This window comes from Rhinatrema bivittatum, chromosome 5 (assembly GCF_901001135.1).
Source record: "Rhinatrema bivittatum chromosome 5, aRhiBiv1.1, whole genome shotgun sequence".
NCBI classification, from domain to species: Eukaryota; Metazoa; Chordata; class Amphibia; order Gymnophiona; family Rhinatrematidae; genus Rhinatrema; species Rhinatrema bivittatum.
The window spans coordinates 308310737-308324543 of NC_042619.1; the positions used below are offsets into that span (position 1 = coordinate 308310737).

Here is a 13807-nt window from a genome sequence, read left to right on the forward strand (position 1 = left end):
GGATTTCTATTGGATTTGATTTGCCCGTACGATGACGAGAATGAACCTCACTCTTAAGTTTGTTAGGCACAATCTGCCACATCGTCTCCTGCAACGATAACACCTAAGCTTGGACCCATGGACGCCCATGTAAGTCGGCAGGGTTTGCCAAAGATGGACAGTTTGCGAGACTCGTCGGAAGCCTCGCTGAGTCCAGGCAATGCAGTAACTCCCCCTCAACCGCACAGGAATCCGGGAGAGGACCAACTGGATGGGGAAGTTGCATCCAACGTAAGTGCAGGAAGTTTGCAAGTTGCGCTGGATGTATCTGACCTTTCTGTGTGCCTCAGAGATGTTTCGAGTGAGGCACAGGAAAGGAATCCGGTGGTAACTGTTGGTAGTCCACAGATTTCGGCTGTGGACCCTTCCAAAGTGACTCTTTCGGATCTGTGGAGGGTTCTGGTGAAATTGGACATGAATTTGACGCAAGTTAATTCTTCTCTCACTTCTCTAATTAGTATTAACAGAACGTCAATTTTAGAACAAGGTAAAAGATTGAGTGCTGTAGAAATATTGATGAATGAAACAGGGAAAATAGAGAGCCTACAGAAAGTAGAAAATGTATTAGTTAGAGATAACACCTCGATACATTATGATTTAGAAAACTTGGAGAATTTGATAAGAGTAAAAAACTTAAGATTAGTAAACTTCCCAATAACGAGGTTATTATCCCCAAGAGAAATGTTAATAAAGTATTTAAAAGAAATCTTGATGTATGAGGAAAAAGATATACCATCTTTTTCAAAAATACATTATTTTGTACCTCGATATGATAAGAACAAGATAAGTGAGGAAAATAGTGTTGGAATTACTACATTTTTAGAGGAATCAATAGATATTATCAACAACAGAGCAACTCTCTTTGTATCTTTTATGGTTGAGAGTGAAAAAGAATGTTTATTGGAGAAATTCTTTAGAAATAAGGACCTACAGTTTTGTGGTAAAAAGATTTATATGTTTCCGGATGTTTCAAAGTCCACTCAGGCCCGCAGGAAACGATTCTTGGAACTGAAAAGTAAAACCCTGGAAATCGGAGCAACGTTTTATATTAGATATCCATCTAGATGTTTTATTAATTTCCAGGGTAAGAAATTTAGTTTCAATGAACCGTCTCAATTAGAAAATTTCTTGCAAGATAAATCAAGTCCAAAAAGTAACCAAGAAATGACACCAGAAGTTTTTGATCTGGTGAGAGGTAGGGGAAAAATACCCTGCTCTGCCCCCATTGTTAGAGGGGGGCCTGTGTATGTTGGCGGGACCTTGATCATAACATTTATAGAACTGGAGGTGCAGGATTTCTATTGGATTTGATTTGCCCGTACGATGACGAGAATGAACCTCACTCTTAAGTTTGTTAGGCACAATCTTAATCTCTCAAATTTACTGCTAGAGTTCTTCCTAATACTTGCAGTCTGCAAAGAGCTTCTTTCTGAAGCTTATCCAGCATAATATATTCAGGCAACATAAGGATGTGAGCCTGGAAGGGTTTTTTTTTAATCAAGTGAGTGGTGTTCAAATAGTTTGTCCCAGTTAGGATCATCTTTACGCCCCATTTCCATGTACTTTGATTGCATCACTTGGTGCTTGATGGCCATGTCTCCATACACAGTACAGAACAGTAACTTTCAAAACTGGCCCATGGGAGCACATGTTCCCAGGGATGCAGCCAGTTTATAACTTGAACCTGCATACGCTCGCATGTTATAAAATACCCTGGCTGTGCTCACGGGCACCAAAATTTTATGTGGACATGGAAATCTCACTTCTACTGCATAAATAAGGGGATTTTAAAAGGAGGCACATGCTTATGTTATAGGAAAATTGGTTCTTACCTGCTAATTTTCGTTCCTGTAATACAGCAGATCATGCCAGCCCAGAGGGTTATGCACTCTCACCAGCAGATGGAGTCAGAGACAAAAAACTTTGGACACTGCTACATAATGAGAGTGCCACCTGTAGTCCCTCAGTATCTGCCTGTACCCAAGCCCCCAAAACTAAACTTCAACTAAGGGGCGACCAGACCCCTCCCAACAAACCAGAAGTCCAGGTCACTCTTAACCAACGAAACATGTTCTGGAAACCACCAGTCCTGCTTTGAATAATAGTATAAAACCAAATGTTTCTGCAGACTAACCGCTCACCAGCCAGTTTTTCGGAATCAGAACGGGTTGGGCCTCTGGAATGATCTGCTGTATTACAGGAACGAAAATTAGCAGGTAAGAACCAATTTTCCTTCCTGTACATTCTCAGATCATTCCAGGCCAGTGGGATGTACCCAAGCCACCTTACACTGGGCGGGTCTCTGAAAGACCCACACGCAGAACACTCTCAAAGGTAAAATCTGGTGAAAGTGTGCAGAGAAGACCAGACAGCTGCCCTACAAATCTCCTGAGGAGAGAGAAGCTGACACTTAACCCCACAAGAGCCTGTCTCCCTTTAGAAATGTACACAGTCCAGATGGCCTCTCTAATCCATCTTTGTCCCCTCTCTTGGCACTGGAAAATAGGACAAAGAGGTGGTCTGTCTGCCAAAAGTCATTGGAAACTTCCAAATAGCGCAAAAGAATGCGCCACACATCCAGAAAATGCAGCTCCCTGTCCTGGGGAGACTCCCGTGACCAATCTGGAAAGCTCCACAGTCTGACATGAAAGGAAGAAGCCACCTTGCGCACAAAGGAAGGCACTGTTCTCAAAGACACCCCATAAATTCTCAGGAAAGGGTCCCTACAAGAAAGCCTGCAGCTCCGAAATCCTTCGTACTGAACGAATGGCCACTAAGAAAAGTCTTCAGCAGAGCGCTTGGAGAAACAAATTTAAGCTCCAATCCAGGCACACCTTATGCACTAGCGGCCATAAATGTTTCACACCTTTAAGAAATTGGATGATATCTGGATGGACTGCCAGCTTCCGGGACTGAGATGAGTCTCTAAGAGCGCCCAAGGCCGCCACCTGCACTCGAAGCAAATTAAAGGCCAAACCCTTAGCTAATCCTTGCTGCAGGACATCAAAGATCTGCAACACCTCTACCGTCATAGGTTCAGTTTCCCCTGCAGACACCACCCTTCAAAGAGTTTCCAAACCCTGACATATGCCATTGACATAGTGGGTCTCCTAGCTTGAAGAGTGGAAGTGACTGGCTCAGAGTATCTTTTCAGGCATAACCTCTGCCTCTCAAAAGCAGTGTGTCAGGACAGAACTGCTCAGGGTCTATGGCAAGTGGTGAAGAAAGCCTGGCCTATCAACAGGCTTGAAACCAGGGCGGTTCGCCAGGCCCTTTAGGTGTTCCTACCCTTAGTCTGAGGTCGGATGGTGCGTGTGCTGTCTATGTGACCACAGTGGCATACATCAACAGGCAGGGGGGAATGAGGAGCCACAAGACAGAAGTGATCCTCCTGTTCCTAGAATATGGGCCCCTGCCAAGGAGGACAGTCCTCCACCAGCTACACCAGGTCCGAGTCAGAGATACTGAGGGACTCCTGAGGGACTGCAGGTGGCACTCTCTCTTATGTAGCAGTGTCCAAAGTTTTGTCTGACTCCATCTGCTGGTAGGGATGCATAGCCCACTGGTTTGGAATGATCTGAGTATGTACAAGACTCTCAGTTTTACTAGTTTGTCCCCAGTTCTTCCAAACCTCCCTAGTTTAAAAACCTTCACGCCTCCCAGTTAGTCCCCTTAAAACCCTGCAGATCTGCCTATTTATCTGTATTTATTTTAACTTACACGTCACCCATAGCAGAAGTAAAAGTTACAGGGCGGGAGTCTTGGCGCGTGCATCTATTTACATGCACAGCTCAGGTTCATGCCCTGAAATGCCCAGACCACACCCAGCTCCTTCTTTGAAAAAAAAAAAAGAAAACAACTTTCTAGATGCGTGCGCTGCGGTAGATATGCACATCTTGCAGGCTTTTAAAATCCGCTTGGCGCAACAAGTCCAACTTATTCACACATCCCCTAATGCTGGGCTTTTAAAATTCTCCTTTTAGTACTCACCCTTCCATTAGTAATGCTGCTTGTGTCATTTTCTCGTTTATCACCACTATATGTGATTTTATTTTTGCTATAAGATTTAATTGGTCTGGGAGTAAATAATTATACTCTTATGATTTATGCAAAGAATTAATGTAAAATAGAAGGACATTAACTGTAAATGTAAAGTAAAAAAAAATATGCCGTGAGAATGTGGGCGGCGTTTGGTTGCCCCCCACCCTCAACCAAAGAGGCATGCCGCTGTCCTTGGCGAACGCAAAATACATTTAAAAAAAATAAAGAGAAGGGCAACAAAAACTGTAGACGGGGTGGAAGAGCTTTCTTATAGAGAAAGGCTAAAGACATTAGGGCTCTTTAGCTTGGAAGAGACCGAGGGGATAAGATTGAAATTTATAAAATCAGGACCTTGTGGAACGTGTAAAAAGTGAACGTTATTTACGCTTTCCAACACTAGGCTAGAGGAAACTCCATGAAACTTGCAACAGACAGATTTAAAACAAAAACAGAGGAAATCATTTTTCACTCCGCGCACAAACTACGCAATCTGTTGCCAGAGGATGTGGTCCAAGGTAACAAACTTTTGTGGGGTTCAAAAGAGGGTTGGACAAGTTCCTGAAGGAAAAGTCCATAACCAGTTGTTAGCCAGGTAGACTTGGGAAACCAGCGCTTAAACCCTGGGAGCGAGATACAAGAGACAGATCAAGCTACTGGAGATCTACCCAGCACTGCTGATCCGGACTGGCCACAGTCTGAGGCAGGATGCTGGGCTCGATGGACCTTGGTCTGACCCAGCATGGCACGTCTTATGTTCTTATATCCTGAAAATCTGTTTGCGGCACTCTAGGACTGGAGTTGCCTACCCCTGGAATATGTACTATACAAAGAAACTGGACAAAGCCAGCCTAAGGAAGTACTGGGGTTGGAGGAGTTCAGGGCCCATGCTTAGGAACAGGGGCAGGAAGAACTCACTATAAGAATATATGGCTATGGGGAATGGCTGGGGTGGAGGAAAAGATTGCCAGGGAAGCAGATGCTGGCGTGAAGGGGAGAGGGCAGAAACAGGTGGCTATCAGTGTATGGTGATGGGGAGGTAGGACAGGGAAGTCTTAACAATGACCTTCTTACCTCTTTCTATATGCATTATCCAGGAACCTCAGGGATGTGGTGGACAATGGGCTTGTGGCTTGCCTTATGAGCCAGTGTTTTCCCTGTGGAAAGAAAACACAAGAATAAAATGTGGAGTGGTGCCAGCCAGGCATCCTAAGCTCTGTTTGGGGTTCCCATGCTGGAATACTGTCTCAAGATGTGTTCAGGCCTACCAGGCAGTGGCTGAATACAGCCTGGCACCACAGGAGAAAGAGCATAACCAAACAGGTTATCCACTTCCTACAGGCACTCTTTAGGCAATTTGTGAGGTGCTTGCGGTTTTGCACAAAGGAAACCTGCAGCTTAGCAGTCTGGTCGGTATATACTGCCCCACCGCCTTCAGCCACAGGGGAAGAAGACACATACTCTGGCTGCCGCCCCAGCATGGGGAGGAGATACACAGAAGCCAATATGCAAAATGAGCCGAGCTCCTACATTTAGGACCCAAGTTTAGGTTCCTAAGTTAGATTCCCGTTTTCAACCAAATTTAAAAGCCCAAGTTTTCAGCTGAAAATTCACATAAATTTAGGAGTCAAACTTCAGTGCCTACATTTAAGCTCGCTCTCCGTTTGCCTAGGTTTGGGCTCTTAAGTTAGGTGCCCAGTTCTGAAAATCAGCCCTAAGTGCCTAACTCTTTTGCCCTGCCCTAACTCTGCCCTTATAGCCACCTACTTTTTAGTCCCTAAATTTAGGTCCCTAGTAAATTTTCAAACCAGACGATTTAGGAACCTATACCCTTTGAAACTTGAGTCTATGAAGTATTGAGCCACAGTTCACAGAGGCAGGATAGCCTCTATGGAGTTGTGTATAGGATTGCTGGCGACAGAGTTATCAGCACAAGATTGAGGGCACCGTGCAAGCTGCTTTCTGCAAGGGATTGTGAGTAGCAGTGAAACAGATTTTGGAAGGCCTGTCTGAATCAGCCACCCAGATCTGCCCTAGGTTACCCAAACACAGAATGTAAATGCTGGATTTAGCAGCAATCTCAAGTTGAGCTTAAATATTCAGGGGACCGCCAAAGTCAGCAGCTGTGAAATACAAATCAGCACGGTGACCTCTCTGTCCCAGGAATTTGAGGGCTTTGGACCTTAAGGTCCAGGAATTTAAAAAAAAAAACAAAAACACGACACAAGTTAAAATGTAGACAGGATGGGGCTGATCCAGTGCCTGGGTGGCACTGCTGTGCCAACTCAGATCTTCCACTCCTTAGGCTGGCCAGACAATTCACAACCCCTGGGGTGCTGGGAGACACTACTGCACAAGACTGGTGCTGACACCTAGTGATCAGATTTAAGGTTCATGGCTGCAAGAGTCCAGAAGGCCTGACAGAACACTCTCACTGGGATGATGCTAGGTGATGAGAGAGGATTAAAAAAGGGGGGAAAAAAATAGTAATTGTGCATGAAGGCTTATGCCACCAAATGACTGACCTAAGAAGCTCAGAGGACCAGTGGAAACTGCTGAGGTCAATAAAAATAAACTGTAGACAGAGCAATAGAGGGGAGCTTGCAGAACAGTTTCAGAATCTCCCGAGGTTTGCTCTTGGGTCACCTTTCATGCTAACTTCTTGGCTCTGCTCACATCAACCAACCAAAGATCAGTCTCCATTCTTCTTCAGACCCCTCCAGCACCACAGCTAAGGTGGGGGCTGGAGGAGTCAGAGGAGACTAAACCTGGCCACAGACAGGCAGGTTAATTCAACGGTTCCAGGCCTTCGCTGTCACTTGATGGAACACGTACGTGTGTGGGCCTGGCTGCAGCCTTCCTCTCACCTTCCCAGAGACATTGAAGCTCCCATCTCGGGGAGCTTGGGTAGTATTAAAAGCCTCCTCATAACACGGTGCCGCTGTCCATGGGGAGTGGGGTGCAGGGGGCGCCAGCATCATGAAGAAGGGAGTCTTGTACGACTTCTCCAGGAATTCCAAGGACCGATTTGCCTGCAACGAGAGAGACTGCAGAGTTGCTTACTGTTTTCCTTCCAGACCAAGTTTATTCATCCCCATCTAGCTCTTATTAGGAATCCTCCCCCCTGCAAAACCTCTCTTCCGACTTCTTCCCAAATGGCTCTCATCTTCTGTGCCCACAGAAGGTTGTGCAATGCAGGGCATGAAATGCAAATCCACTGTCAATGCAAGGAGTCGTGGCATAACCAGGACCCAGAGCTAGAGATGAGGGGAGCGAAGGTGTTTGTTGATGTGTGGGATTTACAATGAGATTAGTGAGAGGGCCATTAACTGCAGGATTACGAAGAGCTCGGTGAGGGGTGGGAAGTGAAGAATCACTGTGGGACTTACGATGAGGTCAGTGAGATAGTCTTCCTCGTAGCTGCTTCTGTGGTCTTCCGCTTGGCCATTCACAGAAAGGGTGTAGTTGTAATACTTTGAATTTGTAACCTGGGAAATGCAAATAGGACATTTGTAATATAAATGATCCCACAGACAACAATCAGCTGTTGAAGAGAGAGCAGAAGGAGTAAGAACACGCTCAGGGGAGGCACACTGCATTTAAGAGAAGGGACCCCTGGGGCAGGAGGGCACCCTCAGGCAGTACTTAGTGTGAGAGTCTCTTTTTCACACTTTCTGCCCTAGAAGTCATCTTAGGGGTGCGCAGATGCAGGGACATTTGGTGCACAAAATGTGTAGGAGAGGTGACCTCTGGGGGCAGGGCCACACATGAGCACTAGGGCAGCAGGGATAAGAGAACAGACATTAACTCTCCAAGGTAGGAGAGTTTGTTTGCAGAAGTGTGCGAGGAGAAATTCCGGCCTGGCGGAATACAGGAAGCGCCCTCACCCTGGCGCTTCCGGGGGTCTTGTACAGGGACAGCAGTGGGTGTACCTGCCATGATCCTGTAAGGAAATGGGCGAGTTGTACATTAAACATGAGTGTTACTCCCAGGCTAAGCGCTTCTGGCATACGACCTGGACAGCTTGCGAGGGTACAGTTTGGATGTATGTATAATTAAAACAAACATTTTGAATGGTACAAAATGTCTTACGCCAATACATGGATAAAAAGCCACATACCAGGGTGTTCCAGATGCTCCAGCCCGGCGGGATGTGCGAGGTGCCTCCGGCTTTCTTCTCTCCATACTGTGAGGTGAGAGAGGCCCAGTCAGTCATGCTACCAAAATGTGGAACCACAACAAAGTTTAAGCAAAATAAATCTTATTATTGAGAAAATAAAAAACACACATTTTACAATAGTAATCATGAATACAGCATTTGATATATTGCAAATGAACAAAAAAGACCAATTATATAACTTAAAATGATTGCTATACTGAAATACTTGAACTAAGAAAAGTATGTTAGCACTGCATTTAAATCAAATTTAATGCCATGTCTGTTTTGTATGGCGAATTACAGAAACTATTTATGTGATGCAGCTTAACACGGTAAAATACTAAGACAGTGCTTAACCATCTTCATCCTGCCAACATGAAATGCTTGGTTGCTGGGAATCTATAGCCTGTTGGCACCAACTCAGCTACCCTGTGGGCTTAATTTTTCATCTTCCTTCTTAGGCCGCTGATGTTGCGGTCATAGAATAAGTTGTGGACGAGTTTGCAGTGGGCCTGGATGGACAGTGTCTCCATCTGGAGTAAGAGATGGTGCATGGAGAAGAGGATGCTGCCCTCTGTGCAGCAGATGGGCCTCCAAGCATTTTTGATAGCTCTCCACCTGTGTGTCTTTGGGAACAGTCTGCAGAACGCAGACTGATGGGTTACGTACTTCCTCGGGACACTGAATTTGCTGTCCATGGCCTTCAATAATTCTCATGCAAAAGTGGTTCACCCATTCCAGAAGAACCCAACATATGCAATCTCTCAGTTACTGTTTGGAGTAATTAAAAAAAAAAAAAATCTGTCAATGAAATCTAAGGCAGCCCTCTTTGCTGCTCGCTGTGTGATTGCATGGAGTGAAGTATTTTCACCCACCAGTTTCCTAGTGTTGAGAGGCAAGTTCTTCGACAGCAGGAGCATAAGGGCGAATCAGAGAATGAACTGGATCTGTGGCATTTTATCAAGCAGGATAAATGGGCCAGGACTGGATTTGTGCTTTGACTGCTATCACCATTTGTAGAATGTTTTTCCCTCCTTGTCCAGCAGAGGGTGCTCTCCCACCTCTTGGCTAACTGGTAAAGCTGCAGTGTCTTGATCAGCACTCCACCAACTCTTGTCTCTATCTAGGACATCTCTGCTGTCAGTGGCACTACCCATAGTGAACAGACTCCCCTCCTACCTGGTTGAGATATTTGCCAGCGTAGAAGGTGCGGTAGCCACTCTTTCGCAGATAGACAGGGAACGCCAATGGTTCCTGGTATTTCTGCCAGGCCGGGCTGCTGCAGTTCCCATCCAGAGAGTTATTCATCACCAGGTGATTGTGGGGATAACGGCCGCTGAGGATACTGCTGCGGCTGGGGCAGCACAGCGGAGACGTTGTGAACTGTAGGGAAAGACAGAAAGAAACCATTTCATGTACTGACTAATACTGCGTGCCAAGGCAGGCTGGCATGAAAAAAAGTAGGATCTACATTTCTAGTTTCCAAGGAACTCAGGAAAAGGTCACATGGTGAGCACTTATTCTGTATACAATACAAATTGCTATTTCTATACTGCATATTAATTTTTTGATCAGATTTCCTTCAGGCCTCCATCCCATTCCATTGTGACTCCGTGGTACTATCTTTCACAAAATGCACCAGCTTTTAAATTGTTAGAATTATTAGGAAAGAAATGGAGAATAAAGTGATGAATACCATAATGCAGGGCTTCCCAAACTATAGGAAGGGACCCCAAATGGGGGTCACAAAACCTTCAGCTAGGGACACAGGTTCGTCAAACAGCAGTGCTCTTCAGATGCCAGCAACATTAATAGTGGAAGTTAGCATGAGGCCTGTGAGCCAGCACACACTAACAGGCCCTGTAGTGATCCCACCCTCCCTGGAGTTTCCATGGTAATGGGAAAGGCCTGCTTGAGGAGGGATCAGAGCCTGTAAACTTGCACTGGCTCAGGCCTTGTGCTGATTTTCATTACTAATGCTGCTGCCACCTGCAGATCACCATTGGGCTTGGGAGCAGCCATGAGGGAGGACCGAGTGTGCATAGGCCAGTGGAGACTGCCACTGCTCCTCTTTCCACATAGCACAACCACTGAACTTACCCAAAAGAAAAATATGTTGCCTCTTTCAGCTGCCTGCCCTCTGTCATCCAACTGTGGCCCAGGGCCAAAGGAAAATGTTGCTGCTGATCCTGGCAGGGAGGCTGCTTGAAGGGATGGATCAGATGCAGGAGAGTTTAATCAGCTAGAGAGGGATTAGCTATGGAGGATGAGAGAAGAGGAATATCAGAAGGTCAACCGGGAAAGAGGAGTTGGGGGGATGAGAGAAGGACTGGAAATGAGCCTGGGAGATTTGAGATAGGATGTGAGATGAGATTGAGGAGGCAATGGGAGATAGGGCAAGAGAGGGGATGACAGAGGGTCAGTATGTGATTAAAAAGGACTTGGGGCAAGAGGGAAGCAGCTGGGAGATGTAAGAGGGGCTGAGGTTGAAAATGAGGTTCTGCTGGAGGGGAGGAGGTTAAAGCCCTCTGGAAGGGGTGGAGATTAAGAGAATGGAGGTTGAGAGGCAGAATCAGATGGAGTCCAGGGAGGATTGAGTGACCATTGGAGGGGGGACTGCATCCTTAATTTGATTTGGTCGTTTTCGGGGGTCATATGAATTTTTAAGTGCGAAAATGGGGTCACACTGGCTAAAAGTTTGGGAAGCCCTGCCATAATGCCCTCATGCAGATCCATGGTGCGACTGCACCCTGAATATTACATGCAGCTCTGGTTGCTCACATCTCAAGAAAGATATTTGAACCAGAAAATGTGCAGAGAAGGGCAACAAAAAATTATAAAGCTGATGAAATGGCTCCCCTATGAAGAAAGGTTACACAGGTTAGGATTCAACAGCAGGGAGAGGAGAGAGGGGAGCAGACAGAGGTTTATAAAATCACGAGTGGGGTGGAATAGGTAAATAAATGGTTATTAATCCTTGCAGATAGTACCAAGACTAAGGGACACTCCATGAAGCCAATAAGTAGCAGATTTAAAACAAATTGGAGAAAACACTTTTTCACTCAATGCACATTCAAGCTGTGGAATTTATTGCTGGAGGACGTGGTCAAGGCAACTAGCATGGCTGGGTTTAAAAGGGATTCAGAAAAGTTGCTGGAAGAAGCATCTGTAGAGCTTGTTAGGGCCAGTGATGACTTTGAAAAAGGGGGCTAATGGGAGTGGGGAGGGTGTACTCTCAACCCCAGAGGTCATTGGCAGTGTGGGGTCCCAAATCCTCCCTTCACCTCAGAATCAGCAGCTGCTCCACATCTGCAGCATTTCCTTGCAGAAAGTTTAGCAGGGGGACCTAGGAGCTCTCACACACAGATAGGCCCCTTCAGCAGTCTGCCCTTCCTCTTGCATGGGTTTCTCGTTACTATGGAAACCCATGCCAGGGGCAGGGCAGGGCACCACTGGGCCAGCAAGGAGTCTCGGCTCTTGAGGGACTGGGGCAACTGCTTGTGTCTAAATCTAAGCTTGGTTAACACTATCGTAGGGCCTAAGAAAGAAACTTTCTAGTAATGGGAGGTTCAGGGGTATTAAAGGAGCTTGGATTGAGAGGAAAGTGCATCCCCCAGAAGGTGAGTCAGTGAGTTACCAGTAGAAAGGGTGAGAGTTACAAGGAGACTTCTTCAGTCAGTGAGTTGGAAACTGTGGAATATAAAAAAGTTTTAAAAATAAATAAATGGAAGCCCAGAGGAACTGGTGGGAGACAGCTGTGGCCTTCCTAGAAGGAGGAGAAGGAGGGTGACTATCCTCTTTTCCATCCACAGGTTGGAATGGGTTCCAACTGTATCCAGAGCCAGGAGGATTTTTTTATCCTGTGGAAGAGCTGGGACACCACACAGGCAAAGCACTGTTTGTTCGGGGGAGAAGAGCATTTTTTTTCTGGCTTCAGGGACATCCTTTTGGAGGCTTAGGTGAGATTCCTGTATTTTTCCTTAATTCCCCAAGCAGCATAAGAACTCTGGTGATTTTTCCTATTAATTACTTGGGATTTTGTTGAAAAGTATTTTTGGAGAAAATAAGAAAAAAAACAAAAAACATTCTGCTTGCATTTTGAACTGCCTTTACATTTTTGTGTTTTGCTGGATTATTTGTGGACTTCCAGTAAACAACTTTTACTTTGGATCACATCACTATGTGAACTTTTTTTTAATCACACTTAGGATTCTATAGATTAGGCCTCGCCCATCACAGAATCTGTGTACCAGATGCTGGGCTCAATGGACCTTTGGTCTGATCCAGCATGGCACTTCTGTTCTTTGTAGGGGGCAGTTGGTGTTGAGTTGTAGAGGGAATCGTGTGTATACATGCACCTATACTGGATGAGTCTCTACTGGGAAGACTGGATGGACCATTTTGGTCTTTATCTGCCATCCTTTACTGTGAGGTCTGGTGAAGTTCAGGACTTAGCTGGACAAACCACATAAATTAAAAATCCCGCTGTGCTGACCAGTTCCAATTTATCTGGATAAGTTTTTTTTTCTTGATAAATTTGGGGCAGGGCCAACTTAACTGGATAGATAACTCCAATAGTCAGAGTTACCTGGTTAGTCTGGTTATGTCACAGAGAAGTCAAAGTTATCTGGATACATGCACCCAGATAATTTTTCATTTACCCAGCTATATTCAGAATATAGCTGGAAAACAAAAAAAACAAAAATCCCTTAAGGCCTACAGGCTGGATTCTCCACCCCCAAAAATCTTTAAAAATATCAGAGCATAGTACTAAATTCCCATTCAAACACCACTTCAAACAAAATACATTGCAGGCCTTGCCAGTCAAGGCCTCCATCCACGCTCCACAGTAGAAAAAAAAGCCTGTGTCCAGGCCCCCCTCCATCCTCCTGCACTGACTCGTAACCCCTGTACCCAACTTGTGATTCACTCAGAATCCTCCAAACCCTAAGGACATTCCTGGAGTATGGCAGAATCTAACAGTGCTTCCAGCACGGCCCACACTGCTCTGACAGCAACACTAGTAAGGCTTTCCTAAGAACATGCCATACTGGGTCAGACCAAGGGTCCATCAAGCCCAGCATCCTGTTTCCAATCCAGGCCATAAGAACCTGGCAAGTACCCAAAAACTAAGTCTATTCCATGTTACTGTTGCTAGTAATAGAAGTGGCTATTTTCTAAGTCAGCTTAATTAATAGCAGGTAATGGACTTCTCCTCCAAGAACTTATCCAATCCTTTTTTAAACCCAGCTACAGTAACTGCACTAACCACATCCTCTGGCAACAAATTCCAGAGCTTTATTGTGCATTGAGTGAAAAATAATTTTCTCTGATTAGTCTTAAATGTGCTACCTGCTAACTTGATGGAATGCCCCCTAGTCCTTTTATTATGGTTATGGGGAATGGCTGGAGTGGAGCCGTCTCTTCTCCAAGCTGAAAAGTCCTAACCTCTTTAGTCTTTCCTCATAGAGGAGCTGTTCCATTCCCCTTATTTTGGTCATCCTTCTCTGTACCTTCTCGTAATGCAGCTATCATAGCTCCAGGGGATTGCCAGGGTGGAGGGAGGGTATG

The 13807-nt window shown here is 45.5% G+C and overlaps 1 protein-coding gene across 2 annotated transcripts in view; it reads right to left on the minus strand.

Moving 5' to 3' along the window:
• Positions 1 to 13807, minus strand: part of GNS (glucosamine (N-acetyl)-6-sulfatase) — a 49492-nt gene that overhangs the window by 13295 nt on the left and 22390 nt on the right. Inside the window, exons 3-8 of one of the 2 annotated variants that reach the window (XM_029604286.1) lie at positions 10337 to 10493; positions 9416 to 9619; positions 8198 to 8263; positions 7467 to 7565; positions 6945 to 7109; positions 5152 to 5234 (exon numbers count right to left, since the gene is read on the minus strand). In XM_029604286.1, coding sequence (XP_029460146.1) covers positions 5152 to 5234; positions 6945 to 7109; positions 7467 to 7565; positions 8198 to 8263; positions 9416 to 9544 — 542 coding nt within the window. In that variant the 5' untranslated portion in view covers positions 9545 to 9619; positions 10337 to 10493. The remainder of the gene's footprint in view (positions 1 to 5151; positions 5235 to 6944; positions 7110 to 7466; positions 7566 to 8197; positions 8264 to 9415; positions 9620 to 10336; positions 10494 to 13807) is intronic. The other variant, XM_029604283.1, reaches the window with a different exon arrangement.